This window comes from Tupaia chinensis, unplaced genomic scaffold (genome assembly GCF_000334495.1).
Source record: "Tupaia chinensis unplaced genomic scaffold, TupChi_1.0 Scaffold000044_1, whole genome shotgun sequence".
Taxonomy (NCBI): domain Eukaryota; kingdom Metazoa; phylum Chordata; class Mammalia; order Scandentia; family Tupaiidae; genus Tupaia; species Tupaia belangeri.
Window position 1 is genome coordinate 388,493 of NW_006159500.1, and position 20,661 is coordinate 409,153.

At 36.1% G+C, this 20,661-nt stretch overlaps 1 protein-coding gene and 1 pseudogene across 1 annotated transcript in view; one reads left to right on the forward strand and one right to left on the reverse strand.

Moving 5' to 3' along the window:
* LOC102489401 (60S ribosomal protein L31 pseudogene) overlaps window positions 1-19,432 on the reverse strand; it is a 39,891-nt pseudogene extending 20,459 nt beyond the window's left edge.
* MAGI2 (membrane associated guanylate kinase, WW and PDZ domain containing 2) overlaps window positions 15,839-20,661 on the forward strand; it is a 701,446-nt gene continuing 696,623 nt past the window's right edge. Inside the window, exon 1 of the mRNA XM_027773307.1 lies at window positions 15,839-15,955. Coding sequence (XP_027629108.1) covers window positions 15,907-15,955 — 49 coding nt within the window. The 5' untranslated portion in view covers window positions 15,839-15,906. The remainder of the gene's footprint in view (window positions 15,956-20,661) is intronic.

Sequence of the window (20,661 nt, forward strand, 5' to 3'; positions counted from 1 at the left end):
CAGCAGGAGAGAGCCCTCTAGCTACATTATTTTTAATATTTTGCTGTAGTATAATGCAGAATTAAGTATCTTGGATTGCCTAACTTTCTTTTTCTTTGCCTTATTTTCACATACTGTGCTAGTTTTTTACTGAGTTTTGGTCCTAAGCTTAAAGTTTATGTAGGTATGTATTTTTCATATACTTTATCATGTAACTGTTACTTTTTATGTCAGATAACAAATTTCTCATCAATACAAAATATGACTATGACCACCATTTTTTCAACAAATAATATGTAACTTGATTCCTATGATGACCATGTAGCATTCAAATGAGATGTTACACATAGGATGAAAAAAAAAAGTTTTACGTGAATTTCAGGAATACTTAAAGGCTGCGTATTACATTCCTGTAATAGATGTCTGCTGAATTTCCAAGCTCATAGAAGCATCACTAATGTAATTATGCTCTATAATGGAAGCCAGATCAGCCATATATTGTTATTTACCACAAAAGCTGCGATGCCCTCAGTCTAATACCTAGAGTATGGAGAAGCTCCTTCACTGCTCTCCTTCCAGAGGAACAGATGTACTTTCAGTCTCGATGCATCATTACAAAACATAATTCCCTGTCATTTGTTTAAAGTAAGTCAATGATTGCATTCTAACAGCTTTGTCTTGCTTTTTGAAAGCAAAGTACCTATATTCCTTTTTCAGAGCCTTTTCACCCATTTTTATTTCAGTATATTATAACTCTACCTGGATGGCTATATTTAAGACATTTTCAAAGGGAAATTGACACATGTGAAATGTTACACTTATTGCTGGCCAAACCATTAGAAATGGTCACATTTTTCTCTGTGTTGAGGTCATGTACGCAAAGCACTGGGGTCAGGCGGTGGCATAATCGTAATGTAATACTCTGTGAGGCTAACCCACATGGGAAGGTTCCAGAATCTAATCATACCAGGTGCATGTATACCTATGACCCAAGCCAGTTGAAGCTGGGGTTAGATAACAGTGTGAACACTCTGGTGGGGTTCCTATTTCTCTGTCTGTCTCTCACTATCTCTGTCTCTCACTTATGGAAGAAGGAAAATAAAAGACAATAAGCATCAAAAACCTAACACAGGAGTAGGCAATTGACCTACTTAGAGGTCATTCTTCCCAATGTCTTGTCAGTAGTTTATTGGGCACAACCATACTCATTCATTAATGTATTATCTGTGGCTATTTGTACCTGTAATAATTGAGTTTAGTTTTGTTGCAGAGATGGTATGGCTAACAAAGCCTAGAATATTTACTTTCTGGCATTTTTAGAAGAAGTTTGCCAGCCTTTAACCCAAAGCAATTGTTAGGTCTAAGTGGGAAGATAAGGAATAACTTATATTGGAGGAATCTGGAAATCATTCTGAAAATCTGGAATGATTTGATCAGGTCACTTTTCTCCTTCAGATTTTTTTTTAATACTCTTTTTTTTTTTTTTGGAGAGTTTTTGGTTTTAGGGACACTGCACTCGCCAGACAGACAGAGACAGACAGAAGCTCGCCAGACAGACAGAGACAGAAAGTGAGAAATCACCCAACAGGGGGAATGGCCCACGCCACAATCCCTTCTTCTCCATTCTCCTCTCGGGATCTTGGGCGCACATGCACACGTGCCTGGTGTGATTTTAAGCCACTGGGTCTGGGACTTGGACTGCAGTCGACTACAAGGGAGTCCAGCAACATAGACATTACACCAACTGCTGGTCCCTCTCCTTCAGATTTTTAAGAAGGAACTGGGCTAGAAAGCAACTGTAGGGTCTAACTGGGCAGATAAAGAGTAACTTAATTTGGAGGACATTAAACACACACATTGTTGTTTTGGGCATGCATTCACTAATGCCTTGTAACCTAGTTTGGCCAGTCTCTGCCTTTCTAGTTTTCTCAGATACCATACTGACTCTCCTTTAGGGGACAATACTTAATGCTTTGAGTTTGGAAGCCAGAGGACTTCTACTCTATCAGGTGTGAGCTCTCCAGCAAGTCTTACTTTGTGAAAGACTCTGAGTCAGCTGCTGAATTGATGGTCTTTTCATCTCTATTTTGTAATCCTGGCAAGTAAACTTATTTTCTTATTCTCATCAAGGAAGATAGAGATTTATCTAAAATAATAAGTATCTTTTCTAAAGGATCTAATATGTATTTTGATAACTCACTATTCAATGTCTCTTAGGCCAGAAGGATCTTAACAAGTTCTGTCTTGTAGTTCCCTTAAAATTTTCTTTTGGGGTGGCATAGTGGTTAAGGTGCTGGACCCATATGACTGACCCCAATTCACGTCCCATACATAGTGGCTTAAAAATCACTCCAGGAACCTGTGCATGCCTGCCCAAAATCCCAGGAAGAAGATGGAGTACGGCCTGGCCTTCCTTCCTGGGGAGGAATTTCTCACTTTCCCTCTCACTATCCTCTCCTCTCTGACTGGTGTACATGTCCCATGGCAAAAACGTTAAAATATATATATATTTTTGTATTATTAGTTTATAAAACTTCCCTTAACCTCATGATAATTGAAAGTCTCAGGAACAATAATCTGAAACTCAATAGCACTGAGTGTATCTATTTGTTATAGTTTTATTTTATATTTATGTAAAAATTTCTAACTTAGGTCACAAATGAGTATTTGACAGCTTGCAATACATATTTCTGTACCCTGTGTCACTTTTACCTTGCTGGCCAATCAAGAAGGGGACATAGGGGCCTGGGATTAAGACCACAGGGTTCTCACGATTATAGTAATTGAATAGAAACTGGATCTTGTGAGGGAATGCATGATTCTTTGTCACCAAAATGGTGTTGATTCAAACTTAAAGAGTCACGTAGATCTAGGCTATGGGGCTGCTGGCTCATGTAGTCTCATGAATTCTCACAAGATCAGAAACAGTATTTGGTCCCCCTTATTTATTTTCCTTCCAAAGCATAAAATTGTCTACACTCGGAAAATCTGGAATAATTTGGTCAGGTCACTTTTCTCTTTTTTTCCTTCAGTTTTTTAAGGAGGAACTGGGCTAGCTAACCCAACATCTGGTTGAACTGGCCCCCAGTCACAGTGGTCTGAGTGGGGAAAATTACCCCAAAATAAGAGCAGATGTTTTCTACACATGAATGCTTGCTCACCAATGTGGAGTTTTGAATTAAGGGTCTATCAGCTGTGCTGAGTATATTCCTGCTATAAAATTCTCCAGTTCTATAACATATATTTTTTAACAGGAATGTTACACTGAGAATTTCTGTTCTATTTCCCATCAACTGTTTAGTAAGAAGTTGTGTGTTAAAGCATGAACTAACACAGTAGCTGGTACTGTGAACATAAGATATCGCAAATGCACAGGGGATTCTTAAGTTTTAGAGTTTTGACAAGATGAAGAGCACCTCATCAGGGATGCCTAGTGGGTACTCATTATTTCCTTTTCCCCTTCTTTGTTCCTTAGTTTGATGTGTGTGTACTTGAGAATCTCGATGGAAAAAGAAATAGTTGATCACTTGAGTACATGATTTATGTCATATAATCGGACAAGAATTTCAGTGTTTTAAAACCTCTCAATAGTTCATGGCCTTTTTACCATCATCTAAATTTTCTAACACTCTATAGGTTCTAAATACTATAATCTATCTTGGGCATTTCAGAATGCAGATACCATAGAGACATATGGTGATACTAAAAGTTAATGTCATTGCAAGATTCTAATAGTGATAAAATAATAGTTATGATCCACTAAACCTTTTACACAATGAAGGTCACAAAGAAGTTTCTCCTGCATTGCTCAGAGGGCTGGTGGAACCTGTCTAGTCTAGTTCTAGCCCAGATTAATTTTACATGAGGAGGGTATAAAAACGTCAAACTAAATATATATTGTTTCTATAAAAAGTCACTGATCTTTTCTTTCTTTAAGCTCAGTGTGTAATCTTGAAACATTATCTGTTCAATAATAAATTAGGGAATCAAAATTTTCCTATTAATCCTATAGAATGCCAGATATAGAACATGTTTAAATTAAATATTGAAGAATTAAAATCAAAGTTCAAAAATAAATTAGTTGGTCACAAAAGGGTCACTCTTCTTTTTCTAGTCTCAAAAAAATCAAGAAATGAGTAGTCAAGAATCTTGAGATTATGATTTCTGCCCTATTTTATTGGTGAGAGTGTAGTGTTCATCTACATTTGAGTTAGGTATGTGATACCTATCGAGTATCGTGAGTGTCTGAAAAAGCTAAGAATATAGCTATCTAGGAATCTGACTTTACTTGGATGAGTCATTTTATCTGGTTCTATGTATCCATGAGTAGTATATTTTCTGTATTATGAATACAAGTGAAGTGACAGTAACATTTTTAAGAGGAAAGTAATCTGTGCAGATTTCTTCAACAATCTAGTAAGTAGAAAAGATGGTGTGGAAGAATGCACAAATTCTTTGTCAGCTAAATAGTGATGATTCAAATGAATGAATGAATGGAACAGTTCACTTTGCCCTAACTGGTCTTCGGTGTGGGGGTGCTTGTGTGTTAGTGGTCAGTGATGTCTTGGTACTGCCAGTGACTGAGTATGGTCACTTAGTGGAGGGACCATGACATTGAAAACATATATGCATAAGACATCTTCAAAAATGATGTCTTTCTCCCATAGTGTTATGGGGGTTGAATTTAAGTGATAAAGGGCAATAAAATATACTGTAACTGTTACATAATGTTTCTCACCTCTACCCTTTGTTTACTTTTGTGTTTATGCCAAGGACATAACTGTGTACATGACATTGTGGAATTAAAAAAAGGATTATTAAATGTATTCCAAAAAGAGAGATTTATGACTACTAATTCCAAAGTGTATGCTGCCTATTGCTTTGATTTATTTTGATGCATGTATTACTTTGTATAAAAATCTTTAGTTTAACATTTAGCAATTAAAGATGCCTTAGTACAGGGAAATAAGGAGATGCTATTATTTCTTACTCATTGGAGATCTGCACAGTTTGCATTTGTGTCTTTTCTTTTCTTTCTTTCTTTTTTTTTTTGACATCTACCATAGTTTTTCTTATAGTTTTTTCTTAATGTGCAAGATTTGCATGAGGTACTTGTTTTTTTTTTTTACCTTATTATCACTTATTTCTCCCAGTGAGCTATATTCAAGTCTCCTGTGTCTTTCAAATGTTAAGCCATATTGTTGTACACATAGAGCCAAAATAGTATATATTACTTTCAGCAATAATGAAAGTTATTTATAAGTACACATAAATGGAGATAGGCCCATTATTTCCTGTGTTAATTTAACTTCTAAATATTCCACTAACTATGAAAAAGCAATGTGACGTAAGGTTAGAGAGTGCCATATTGATCCTGTGTACATCTCATGACTCGGCTCACCTATGCACCGATAAAGAATGACTCTTTTTTTTCCAAATCCAATATATGGTTATAGGTTACTCTAAGACCAATGCCAAAGTAATGGTCCATATCCTCTATGGGTTTCTGCAGTTAAGTTTGAATTTTAATACTTTTTTATTTGCAATTTCATGAGAAATGAGTGACGTTAGAGAAGAGGTTCTTAAATTATGGTTCCTGGGTCAGCATCAGCAGCATCACCTGAGAACTTGTTAGAAATGGAAATTCTCAATCCCCACCGAAGCCTTACTCAGAATCTCTGAGAGGTCAGAACCAGCAGTCTATGTTTAACAAGTCCCTCATGTAGTTCTATTGTATCCTACATTTTTAGAGCAAATAGCTTCTAAAACAGTAATTTGTTCATATGAGACAGTCGTCTGGACTTTGATATCCAGATATTCAAGAAATTTCTTTCTCAAAAGGCCTCTGTGTGGCAGAGGGCAAGGTGGATTCCAAGGAGGCAGAGGAGGAGGAGGAGACCACAGGCCACAAGGAAAGAAGACGAAGTTTGAATAGTTTCTCTGTCCCTCTGCCTTCCCTATTCTATTTGAAAGAAAGGACTCTGGGGTTTTTACCCTGTTACCTGATCACTGACAGAGCCTTCTGAGGACATTCCAAGACATTGTGCAGTGCTGTGGTCTAGTTGGAAAGCTGTAGAAATAACGTTTCAAGGGAGATACTCTTGTTGGTTTTGACTGGATATTCACATAAAATTTTTAAAGAAATAAGCGATAGAGCTAACCCTTATCTGTAGGTTTTGAGTTTATATTGTTTCATCCCATGAACAAAACCATTTTCTTCCTACAAATAGTTTTTTTTTGTTTGTTTTTTGTTTTTTGCTTGTTTGGTTGGTTTTTTTGCGTTGGGCAATTGTAAAGGAAAGCAGAGTGTTTTATCATGATTTTTGCTTCGATGACTTTAGGACAAATTAAAAAATGTCCTAAAAAGAAAAAGTCTCTGTTTACCAGAGATACCTAACACTATTAGTATATGCTAACCCTGTTTTAAGCAATAACTGATAGCATGCTCTTTTAGAGAGTTATTAAGTAATTACTAAGGATTAGACTGATAAACTGTTTAAAAAAATAAAGTAACTTCTGGTATTTTACAAAGAAATTTGCTAAATCTTCACTATTCTGTAATGCATACATAGTGTTTTACTGAGGTCATAAGCAATTATATTTAGTGGTTGACTAGTTAAATCAAATTGTGGATTTTTTTTTTAAACCTTCATCCTATCCACCTTAGGGACAAGCAGGTGGCATGGAGGTTAAGGCAGCAGGATCCCACAAGGTCAACCGCACAGTTTGAGTCTCAGATCCAGCAGCTTGAAAAACATGCTGAGTGCATGTATGTGCCTGCCCAATACCCCAAGAGGAGAATGGAAAAGAAGGGATTTTGGCATGGGCAACCCTCCTGGGGGAGAGGGGTGATTTCTCACTTTCTCTCTCTCTCTCTGTGTCTCTCACCAGTGAGTGTATATACCCTCTAGCAAAAACAAACCCAACAAAAAAATTCACTTCATCATTTAACATGAAAATATTAGATTCACATTATTCATAATCTAGCAGGTATGATTCTGTGACTCAATCTATATTATTTGTTTTGCTTACTTTAGCTCTATGTCTGTGTAAATCAATACTCCTGGATTTTATATACTTCCAAATGAGTGTGATAAAACCCAAGATATGGCCCAGCCATGATGGTATAGGTGGTAGCATGTTGTCTGATGCTAGAGCCACATATGAGACCCAGGTTCAGCTCTTGAGTTGACTTGAACACAAAGTCCATGTGCACCCATGATTCTGGCTTGTCTGGGAGTCTGGGGGAAGCATTATGACATAGTCAAACTCTGTTAAGGGTCCCTGTCTCACTTTCTCTCATTCTCTTTTTTAGGAAGGAAATAAATTTCAAGATCAAACTTAAAACAAAACCTAGGTTGATGAAGTAAAAATTGATTAGAGGTATTGGCCAAAGGAATCTGATAAAGGTTTTTATTGGAAGCAGATGCACACATCTGGTAATGGTGTTCACACTTGCTAATGAGTAACAACTAAAGAAATGGCCTCTGGAATCTTAGAGTAAGTTAATTGAAGGTCGAATCCAGAGGAAGTCACCCTAGCTGTCAAGATTTATTTCCTCCAGCTTGCAGTTGAGAAATGCCAGGAAGAAAAAGCATATTTTCAGAAATGTGCATAAGAACAGGATTCAGTTTCTGCTATTCTCACACAGTGACCCATCTGCTTAGAACACACTGACTATTAATGATCCATTCTAAATCTGTTTCTTTAGCAAATATGCATTGGGTGCCTGCCATGCAACAGGCACTGTGGAAATTTCAGCACATCAAAATAGATCACAATAGATGACTTTGCTTAATCATCATCTAGGCAATAATGCTTTCCTTTAACCCAGTTATTTTTTTGTGGAGAGAGGTATATTTTATTAAAATTTAAAAATTCAGAAACACGAAATATCCTTTAACATTGTATTTGTCACAAATGTCATGCTCTTTTCTTTGTAAGGCAAAAGGAGCAGTGGTCCTTTAGTAAACTAATTAAGAAAAATCTGTTGACACACTTAGTTGCTATGGTAGCAAAATGACAAGTGGCCTTCATATGTTTTTACTGTGTCTCAATAATGAGCTAACTATTTGGGAGAAATACTGTTCTCATCAGACATTGTCTTTTGAACAGAAGTGTTGTGCACTTTCATCAACTCATAAAAGAGGTGTTATTCATCCAGTATTTAATTGAACAATTAATAAATAAGTTTTGTTTTGTTTTGTTTTTTTAAGAAGTGAAGCTATAGGAGATGAAGGCTCAACTTAGTAGCATTTTTTCCTTTTCAGTTCTACATATTTTTCCTATGGGGGAGTAGCCTGGATGAAAGTATAAAAAATAAAATATATAAACCACAATTTGGATAACAGCTACATGATGAATCATCTGTATTTCCTCTTTTATCGTCCCTGTCTTCCACCTTATTCCTAATGCCAGGTGATTACTTACTATGAGTGTTGCATCTTCCTTCACTTTCAACTTTCTATTTATAATCTTTTGAGTTAACAAAGCAACTATAATTATTTCAGCATAAATAGAAGGTGAGTAACCACTTCAGGAAAGTCAATAGAACTATTTCTCAGTCTAGATATTACTTGCCTTTAGCTGTAAATTACCATTGTAGAAACCCTTCATTTTATTTCACGTTATATTTGCCTTGTTCTTAAAATCATAGTACCTTATAAAGAACTGTTCATGGATCTCCAGTTGCTCTCTCCTCCTTCAGTCGTTGCCTTGCCAATTGATTTAACCCCAGCAAATAATGTTTCTTTCTGGATACATAGATCTAAAATCATGCTTCCTGATTTGTGTTGTTGAAGGTATTGTTCCTGTGGGTGAAATTAAATAGTCCATTAATCAGGTTTTATGAGCACTTTCACACTTTTCCAATGATTTAGCAAATGGCAGAAAACTAGCAGATTAAGCCAAATTTTACATGTCTAATAAAAGACAAAAAAGATCTTTGGAAGTAGGGACTAAACCATTGTATATCATTTTAGTGTGTAATCAAAGAAAATGAATTTATACCTCAACCTACATTTCTTTACACCCAGAAAATAAAACAGACTTGGTAACTTTAAGCATAAGAACTTCTCCTTTATGAGAAATGTTAGCCTGAATGAATAAAACTAATTTAAAACATTGATTATAATGTATTTCAAAAATAAGATCCCATTGATGATATTTGTTCAACACTGTATTATTTCTAGTAGTATTTTTGATATTGCTAGAGAGAAATGCAGGTATTATTGGCATTGTATTCATGCTTTCACTTTTTTTTATTTTTTAATTTTTTCGGTAGAGGTTTTTGCTAGAGACAGCGAGACAGAAGGCGTGAATCACCCCCCAGGGGATGGCCACACCACAGTATCTTCTCCTTCATTCTCTTCTCGGGATCTTGAGCACGCACACACATGTGCCAGCGTGAATTTTAAGCCACTGGTTGACTACATGGCATTCCAGCAACATAGCCATTACGTTAACTGCTGGTCCCATTCTTTCACTTTCTATAATTCCCTTTAATACCTATTATTCACCCAAGTATGTAATAAAAAATTGATTATCATCTACATGGTATTTCAACCCAAGATTACATACATAAGAATATTAAAACACAAATGGAATATATATGTCCTTAATTTTTTTCTAAGAACATTTTTTATCATACCACACTTTCACCTTCTTTTTTTAAAAAATAAGGATTAATATACAAGTGTCTGTGTGTGGGTATGGATACTAATCATCAGAATCCACTGTGCACTAACACATTTATCAGAACTATGAAAATTCAAAATTACCTGACCTACACCAAGAAATATTTGAAATAACTGAGATTTCACTTTAAGAATTTAGTGATACCTTCCAAAATATAAACGGTTTTTTGTGTGATTCTCCAGTTGTCTCTGAGCACTCCAGTCAAGTTCTATTGACCCTAGGATGCCTGAAGCTACAGTATCGTGGTCTCTGCTTCTCTTCAAGTCCTTTTATTGTCTCTCTTCTCTTCAACCTTTTTCTCTGTATTGTCTAACCTAACCATTAGAAATTAGTAATTGACCCACTAGATTATACATGGCACTACAGAACTAATTTATGGTCAGTTAGACTCTTTATAGCTTACTGTATAACTTAATTACTTTCTTTGTAAGTTTATTTATGAGAAAAATGGTTATTTGACATGTTATTGCCATATTGGCATCATCCTGCCTCAACTTCCCTGCTAGGTAGGACTATAAACAGGTCATACCTGGCCTGTGTAAGTTGATCAGGAATGGATCCCAGGTACTAGAGCTGAGCCAATAACTTACTTTTTAATCATGTTTTTTATTTATTCTCTGCTTCTCCCTATTAAAATATAAGTTCTATGAGGGTAGGGATCCTATTATGTGTCATTCAAAGATATATCCCAAGTAATACTTGGTACATATTAAGTGTTCAGTTAGTATTTGTGGCAAGAGTTCATACAAAAACATACCCATGATGTCATCTCTGCTCTTCTAAGCAGTAATACTCAAAATTCAATCCTGTTTAGTCCTTACAATGTGCCAGACATTCTTTTAAGTACCTTACATGAATTGTCTCCTTCTTCACATCAATGTTATGAAGATGCCACTAATGTGATTGCTCTTTTACAGCTAAGAAAACTAGAGTTTGTAAAAGTGGAGGACCTTGTTCAACATAATACTGAGAACAAAAGGTAGAGCCCCAATAAGCACAGACAGTTTGATTCCACCATCCACAGTCATACCTACTATAGCATACTTTTTTTTTTCGCTAAGGTTTTTGCAATAGGGTGCATACACTCACTGCAGAGAAACACAGAGAGATCAGAGAGCTGAAAAGTGAGGAATTGCCTCCGCCAGAAAGGAAATTCTGTTTGTTTCTTTGGTTTTTACTTTGCTATAGGTTTGACTGTTTGCTGGAGAGAGACGGAGAGAGATGGCCATGCTGCAATCTCTTCTCTTCCACTCTTCCTTTCAGGATTTTGGCACACATGCATAGACATCCAGAGTCTTTTCTCAAGCTGTTGTGTTTAGGACCAGAACTGCTAATTGACCATGTAGGATCCAGCCACCCTATCTACTATGCCACTGACTGACTGTATAAAGGTATTTCTTTAGAAGAAAATTCTGGAACTATGTCCTCTGCCATGTTTCATCAAAGCAAGTCCATGTAAAATAACAACATGGAATAGCAGGAGAGCTGCCTTGCAGCATTGTAAATAATGGAATCTGAGTTTGCTCTGAGTCTTTTAACTCAATAATTTCCTCTCCCTCCCTTTTCAACCTACTCTCTTGATCAGTGATTGAGTAGATAGACCTTTAAAGAAGGAAAATAACAAGACTTGCGCTTTATAAAGGCTAATTGGTAAGTGCGAAGATAAATTAAGAGAGGGAGGCAGTCACACCAGTGACAGCCATCTCTGGTCCAGAAGGACAGTGCTTGGATCAGAGATAGTGCAGATGGCAAGGATGACATTGTAGAGTTATGGGGCATAGGACCTGCCAAATTATTAGAAGTGGAATAAAAAAGTGAAGGAGGACTCAAAGGTGACTCCGAATTAAAGTTTCATGCTAACATGACTATAAGAATGGTGGTGACATTAACACAGAAGCAAGATGGAGAAATACATTTTACTTATGGTGTTTTCCTGAAATGCTGTCAGATTTGCCACCTGTGAAGGTGGAATAAAGTCATGTTCAAACTTGCAAAATTTCAAAATAATGTAGCTCCTATGCAACCTTTGACAAGTTTCTGACATATATGTTCTGCCAAAACAAGAACGTAGACCACAAAAATAGACACAGGATCTGGAAAGAAAGGAAGAAGGAGATATGGCACAAGGAAGAGGCAAAGTGAGCCTCTAGGATGATGGTGAAGGCTGATTCCACTCTGGTTTAGGCCAGCACGGTCCAGATGGGAGCAAGTTCGAAGACCTGAGAAGAGGTTTTTTAATAGTAGTGTGCACATCTGGAGTTCTCAGGTGGACTTGGAATCTGAGCCCACAAATGGCAATGTGGGTTCTAGAGCTATAGTTCAACACACTGCTGCCTGTGACACTGAGACTGGGCCTGTTCGTGTGTTGTGAGAAGAAAATTAACTAACAATGTGGGCATTCATCAGTTGAATTAATGATTAATGTCTAGAAAATTTAAAATAAAAATATGTTATATCTAGAGTAATCAAAGATTACCCAAGAAAGGAAAGATAGTCAGTGTAGTATAGGTCTCAACTGAGAATAGGCTGAGATGATAATACTGGGCTAGCTGGAGGGATAGTGATTAAGGTGGCTGGATCTGACATGGCCAACCACACAGTTTAAGTGCTGGACTAAGCTGCTTGAGAAACATGCTGGACATGTGTGTGTGGGTGCCCAAAATCCCTAAAGAAGGGAGAAATGAAACCCAAAAGGAGGGAGAAATGAAAGAGAAGGGAGGGATTGCAATGTGACTGTACTATGAGGGATACTTTCTCTCTTGCTCTCTCTCTCTCTCTCTCATAAGTACAGGCAAGTAAAAAGATTATTAATGTAAACATTAACTATTAATTTAAGTACAAGCTTGTTCTACTGAAATAACAGGAGGAAAGAAAAAGTAGCGTTCAGGGAAGGTAGCACTATGGGCAAAAGAGAGCTAAATCCTTTTTTCTTTTTTTACTGGAAAATCAAAAAATAAAGACTAAAGTTAAATGCAAAATCAAAAGGCATTATAAATAAATGGTTTAGAGCTATGGAGCTAAAACAAAGGAATCAGCTGAAAGAGCTGAATATGTCTGTCTCTGGATAAAGAGAAAGAGAGAGAGAGAGTGTGTGTTTGTGTGTGTGTGTGTGTAGGCACTGGAGGTGGTGATGAGGGCCTGCTGTTTCTTAAAAATAAGCCTTATACAATTGTGTAAATTTTAAAAATATCTATATTGTACTTTGATATAAAATAAAAGACTAGGACCAGCTCCTGTGATGTGGCTGGTAGTGAGTTGGAAATTCTGTTTGTTCCATTCTCGTGATCTCTCTCTGAAGCACACACTTTAGCACTAGTGTTTTTTGTTTTTTTTAATATTTAAACAAATTTTGAGAGGGAAAAAGCAAAGGAGAAAAGGATTCATCCTAGTAAGATGGATGGATAATTCCAATCAAGGTTTAGTTTTGAAGGAGAAGGGAAAATATGAAAATACTGCAATAAGGAAAATGAAAATGAAACTACAGGGAAATTGATTATATATTATCTCTTAAAGGTTTAGTTTTGAAGGAGAAGGGAAAATATCAAAATACTGCAGATAAGAAAAATGAAAATGAAGAAGCTACAGGGAAATTGATTATATATTATCTCTTTACCAAAAATAAGAATCTCATGTCTTCCTTGGAAGGTCAAAGCATCTGAGTACTAGAAAATGGTGGGGCTCTGACAAATGGTAAGGAAACACATACACAAGAATCCTAAGCACCAGTAGGATCACAATGACATTAAATCATCTGAATTTTTGGAGCACTTTGTCAGTAAAAGTTTACTGTTTTCTGTAGCAATTGTGATCTATGGGTAAAAAAATAAATAGCAAATTTTTTCTAGCTTATAATACGTCAGGAAATGGTGAAGATGAACTAAAGGAAGAAAGAGATTCTAGATCATTTCTAGTCCCTTAGTCATTAGAATAGCAAGGGAAGCCAGATTAGGAGGATGGCAAGGAATTTAGAAGAGACCAAGTGACTGGAATTAATAATTAGAAAAAGGAACAGAATGAGTAAAGAGGATGGGAGATTGACAATGACAACATCTGAGATTAGAACAGTCAGGTGATGCAAAGGTAGGGGAGCCCCTAGTCCATGGAGGCAGTTGAGTCAGGCAGGTCAACAGCAGTAGGTGACACTGATGCAGCACAGAGGCAAGACCCCATTCACAGAGGCTCAGGTGCAAGGTGGAGATGTAAAACCAGTCAGTGAATCAAAAGTACCGATGGTCCTCTGGAGACTAACGCAACCACAAATGTGTTCGCTAGAACTGGGTACAGCAAGTTACTCCAGAGACTTCAGGAGCCCCAGAAATTGCCCTTACGCACGATATTCTGCAATCACAATGTGCCCAGAATGCATTACCATACTTCAAGCAGTTAATTAGTCAACGCATGTAGCTTCTGAAATAAGCAGATAAATTAGTAAGAAAAATTGAATCTTTGTTACGTGATTTTTCTTAATGATTAGAGTATGTTCCAAATAAACACAAAAACAAATTGATTGCCAAAATCCATGTTAATGCACTTTTAATTCACAAGGGTTAAGAGCATAAAAGTCAGGATATTGAAAGTTAAAGTTCTCATAGAAACATTAATTTGACAACATTATGCATACTATGTGTGGGAGGCTTATATTTTATAGCGTAAAAGCAGTAAGAAATATTGCAAAATGTGTCTCAGTTAAACAAAATAACAAATTCAGAGGAAAGTCATTAAACATGATTATGGGGAAAAATTGTTTGGCAACCCCCAAAGAAGGATTGTAAAACTTAATTTTAGAAAGTAATGCCTTCAAATCTTAAAAAATGTTTTCAATAGGAAATATTCATTTTTACCCAAAATCAATTTCCCTGGCACATTGTATATTTCAACATTAATTTATATCTTTCATTTGCAGTCCAGATTTGATTCTAAGAGACCAAAAGGAGAACTGACTGGCTGTTTTATGATGTAGCTGATAAACATTTCAAATCAGAGAGTAAAAATAATATTTAAGGATTTAAAATATGTTTTGTTCAGTATGTAGACAAAATAGGGGAGATTTTAACTAGAGGAAGCCTACCGATGTACTACCTTATGTGTTTTCCCTCTATCTATTTCTGCATACTCATTCGTATATATACATCATGTAAATTTCAGTTCCCCATGCAAAATGCCTTAGGTAGGTGGCATAGAAAAGGAAGAAGCTCAGGGTATGATGAGGGAAGTAAATATACCAGACAGCAAACCTGTAGCCTTTTTAATGAGTCTGTATTTCTGCTCCCACATCACAAACCAGACAGCAGGCCTGGAAGACTGTATGCTCCAGGAAAACTGGACTGAGCCACAAGGATGGAGCTGCTGATGCTCTTCTCACCTTGGCCCTCAGTAGTTCTGTTTCCTCTCCAGGTGACCAGCAAGCAGGAGCAGTAGCCTTATACGGTAACCTTTGGGAGGCTGTCACCTCCCAGTTCAGTCAGAACTAGAAGAGTAATGAAGGAAGAAAGAAGGGATGATCACAGGCGACATAGTTGTTCAAAGGAATCCTCTTGTTAAATTAAATGCTATGTTACCAGCATCATAATTTTAATGATTACTCAATTGCAATGATTTAATTTTAAGTAATGATAACATTTCGTGATCTTTTAAAGCAAATAGAAATGTTTTTATTTGGTGCAAAATTAACAAATGAAAACCAATGAACTGTCTTTTGAAAAGAAAACAGATCACAACAACGTAAAGGCAGACATTTTGCTAAGATTTTTACTTTCTATTGTATTTTATGTCATAGCACAGCACTCTACAGAACAATAGGAGTCCATTCATAGGAGTGAAATATGGAAATTCCTGAGCTAGCAGACTCCTGCCCCGGTATTCAAACCACCTCTTCAAAAAGGGCACAATGGTCTACATTTTTCACTGAAAAAAATTTATGTAAGCCACATTCCACAGCAATAGACTCTTTATATATTTGATGAAAAATATGTTTTGTGTATTTTCTTTCATCTTTACCCCCTGCTGTTTTCTGTTGCCAAACAAACAGAAGGACAAATGCAAACTGCCAATTCGCAGAATGTACAAACAAGTGTTATTGAATATTCAGAAGTATGGTGGTATTTCTAAAGTTCAACAACAAATCAAAGTCTTTCTTTTGTTTCTACTTTTCCTTATTCAGGCACCACAAGGCCACATAAGGAGGGTGAGGTCCCTGGAGTGGACTATATTTTCATCACTGTTGAAGATTTTATGGAACTGGAGAAAAGTGGTGCTCTCCTAGAAAGTGGGACTTATGAAGGTAAGCACAGCTTTCCTGCGAAATCTATTTCTTGTTGCGACACATTTTTCTCATTTGATTGAAATGCATTGAGACACAAGGTTACCAGTGTGCTGCTGATTTTTTTTTTTTTGAGAGATTTGATGAGATAATTTTAGAAACACGTCTTAAAGAAAAGTTAAAATACAACTGAATTAAATCTGCTCTTAAGATGCTGAGAGAAATGTTTGAGAAATGTTGTGTATATACCCATGGAAACAACCTTGTGATTGTCTCCTGGGGCTAAGCTATAGTCTTCTAGGTAAAGGTTTTTACCTGTAGGGAGCACCAAGAGGGTAGCACAGGGTTCCAATCCTATCGTTATCTAAGTGGCTTTCTCAAGTTTCACCTCAATGGTCTTCACTTGCCCCTTATGCAAAATGAGGTATGAAAATAGCATCTGTTTCTGGACTCCAGAACTCAACCACAATAGCAAATCTCCTGTGTACGAGTCAGACACAAATGACAAATGAAGCCAAAACTGTGAATGAGGGAAGTAAATTTCAGTGGAAGGCACGCAGTAACGTGACCCGAGTTCCCAACTTGGTTTCATTACTTATACCCTATATATATTAAGTAATTCAGTTCCTATCACTGAACCTTCGTAGTCTAAGCTATAAAAGGGGAATGATTGCATTGACAAGTACAAATAAGTAACAGTATGTTGATATGATTCCAGTTCTACATTTTAGTAACATTTACTTACATCTACTTTATGATGTTAGGTCTAATGAGCTTACATATCTGTATATACATATAATGAAATATTTTAATAATGTAACAAAAAACCACCTAGAATATAATACCTTTCATTCTTCATGATTATTCAATAGGTAGTGTATGCAGTTGTTAAGAACAAAGATTAATCTGGTTTTACAGAACTGCAATTAATAATAAGTGATATTAAAAGCAAAATTCACATATGTTACTGCTTAGTCCATCAAAAATCTGAAGTGTACCACCTGTCATGGGATAAGCTGGGTTTGCCATCGTACCAATTTGGCCCTCTACTTTCTCCTTCATTTACTTAGTTTACTAAATCGTAGTACAGTGGATTAAGTTAGTCAAGAACTTAGTATTTTGAGGTTCTTAAAAGTATTAGAATCTCTTCTGTTAATAAGCACACCTCAAGCAATTTTGGTGGAGACATTTAGTTGCTTGTTGCCACATTTACAGGAAATAAGCAAAATACCCAGGAAAGGGAAATGGTTTCATGCATTAGTGCTGCATCCTCTTTACATTGTCAGAATAAAAGATAGTGGAGATTGATGGAAAGCATTTTAAGTAAAGAAGCTGTGTTGATAAAATAAAGCTGTCTTAAACTGTAGATGAAAAATAGCGGTCTTTATAAATCATAGAAAATAATTATGTCAAAGAAGTCAGAGTAAACAATAAATATTTTTCTATGAGCTTTGTGGGATTATTTAGTGACATCACTAGTTGGCATGTCTACCAGTAATGTATTATACTTAATCACTTTATGTAAATGTCATATTTATGTAGAGAAGAGGCAAAGGCTTAAATACAGGATCATTCCAAGAGTAGTATGATTGATGATAGGACTTTTTCATTTATAAAACTAAAGACTATGTAAACTGATGGTATATAAGCTGAAAATTTGAACCCTACTGTTCACATTAAATTTCTATTATTTTCCAGATAAACTGGATATTATAAAACTTATTATCAATATTTTAAAGTATAGCTTAGACTAAATTTTAGGTTCCAGTTAATTTTTTGAGTGAAATATACTCAAACTGCATAAAGATAATCAAGTTTTGGTTATAACATATCCAGTCAGAGTATGTCACCCTAAATCTTCTTCAGACATCTTTTCAGAACTGAGGGTTTAGTTCTCTGGGTTTGGTGGTGCCATGCTTTGGATAATGTTGATTCTCCAAAGGTTTATGTTTTGGAATTTAGTTATCAATGTAATAGCATTGAAAAGCGGTGAAGTCTACTGGGCAATGATTGAATCATAGAGGCTTTAGAATCAAGAATGGATTAATGTTGTCTCACAAGAATCCAAGTTCTGTCTTTATAAGGAGAGGTTAGTTCTTGGGAGAAAGGATTGTTATAAAAAAAAATTACCTTCTCTCCAACTTGCTCTCCCTGTATGTGCCCACCATCTTCTCTGCTTGGTCAGTTCTATTGTGATGTAGGCTGAACTTATGCAGGTACTATGCCTTTGGAATTTCTAGCCACCAGAACCAGAAGTCAGATAAACCTCTTTTTATGAATTACCCAGTCACAAATATTTCCATTATCAATTCAATAATGAACTAATACAGATGCCAAGTTCTTAATCACCCCAGAGTGTGTAGATCTGATTATTAAATAGTAAGACTGATTTTCATATGTGACTTTGACAATGGTATCAATATCACTGCTTATACACACACATTGTGTACATGGATACGTGGGAAAATATCTCCTGAGCCCTCATAACCACCTCAGTGGAAATGCAAGGAGTATTCTCGGATCTTTGGTTCTTCAGATTTTTCTATAACCACAACTGAGGAGAAAGAAAAATTCAGCTTCTAATAAAAATCATTGCATTCCTTCAGGATTGGTTGTAAAGTCTAAATTTAGGACTATGACTTCATGTGATTTTGTCAAAGAAACCTATAAGTTGCCTTTGCTGCTGTTGGTGCTTTCAGAATGAACAGGATATCAGTCATGGGGAACTCAACTAGACAAAGAAAAATGGGAGAGCTTTCACAGTTGTCAGGCTTTCACAATAATCAATCTCACATAAGGTTTTTCATTTTTTGGTTTTCCTTTTTTAAAAAAAATAAAAGTCCAGTTTCTATACCACAATAATCAATCTCACATAAGGTTTTTCATGTTTTGGATTTCTTTTTTTTAAAAAAATAAAAGTCCAGTTTCTATATATTGTATGTTCCCCTCTTCAGTGTTTGGATCATTGTTCCTTTCTCTCCTCATTGCTACTATATTAATGCCTTCTCAGTACTTATTAGAGCACTTGGCCAGACTAAACAATCCATATCTGGTATTCTGCGAATACACCAAAAAAAAATAAATAAATTGAGTAGTATCTCTCAGCATTAAAGACCTTCTGTTAACCATATGGGGTTCTTAAGACTGAAAGGAGCTGTCAAAACCCAAACCAGAAGAGCAAGACTACTAATGCAGCTGAAAGTAGGGAAATAACCTCTGTTTTTTCTTGCCCATCCTGAATACTTACCAACTTGGTGCATTACTTGTTGTGAATATTGGAAACTACTTCACTTTGTTTTATTAGCAAAGATCAAGGGAATCCTTTATAAAACATCTAGTTAAGCTGCTAATCATTGAGAAAACCAATTTTGTAGTGTTTATGTGCTTCACCACCATCACTCACCTTAAGAACAGGAAATACTCATCTGAAAGGAGTTATAAGGATGTAGTTTTAAGCACTTCTTATGTGCATATATTTTTGTACCATTGTCAATTCTAATTTTAATCTTGGTGGATAGATATAAACAAAATGGAATTTGACCTTTGATTAGAAGTCATATAGACTGTCCTAAATTGTAGTTCTGCCTCTTAGAAATTGGCTCAAAGTCTTTGCTCCAGAAGTGTAATTCTGTTGCTTACCAGAACCTTCAAGGAAGACTTTAACATGCTTTAGTCATCATCATCCACAGTTACGTCACAGAGCCCGAGGCAGAATTTTAGTGAATTCTTAAAGCCTTTCTTCTGCCTCACCCTTCAATCTGCATGCCTCATTTCAGTTTCCTGTAGAACTGCTAATAAATGGTCTTGCATGTGGAATGGCTCAGAAGAGTCGACTGTGATGGGACGCTTCAGGTGTTGGGAAAGGGACTCTTCCATGACTTGGTCTCCTTTTCGTTTTTTCATTTTGAATTAGGTTTAAAATTAAGTTGGTAAATTAATAAATCTTCTAGTAATAATCCATTATTTACTTGTAGAATGATGCCTGGTCATGGGCTTGACATAACCTATGTGACATAAACAATACTGTGAAGGTGTAGGCTTCTCATGAAACACAGACCACAAATCTCTTGGATGAATATTGATAATTCCCTTGGGCTTGAGGTCATGTACAAGTATAGGTGAGACACCAAGAGATGGAATTAAATGCACAAGTCTGGCACTCCAATGGCTAGTACGCTAAGTACAAGCTTCTTTGGTTAAGTACAGTAAGAACAAGCTTCTTTGGTAACTGTCCAAAGTGCTGAACTACCCTGAGTTCTAAATCAGTGAAACCTGACTGACCTACTTCCAGTTGTCAGGAATGTTACATTCATGGTTTCAATCATCACTCATACCAGTTGTCTGCCTCAACCTGTGTTCTGAATGTCACCATTAACTAAGCCTATATCCCCTGGGCTGTGCCTGGACTTATTGCATTTATTTCACCTATTAAGATCATCTGTAGTCTTGTTCCAGAACAGCACTTTGGTTGTAACATCTGCTATCATATATGACTGTCTGGCTTTTAAAGTAAAACAACTATTTTCATATCTATTGAAAAATACCACTGGTCCTACAATTCTACTGTTTCCTTTAAATAGACAAAATCCCAAATGTAATATTGCCCTAATGTTTAAGAGCATCACAACAAGACCAGCAGGTTATTTGGATAACTGATAGAAAACAGTGTAAATATGGCACTTATGTAGTTTCTCTCTCTCTTTCTCTCTCTCTCTCTCTCTGGTGAG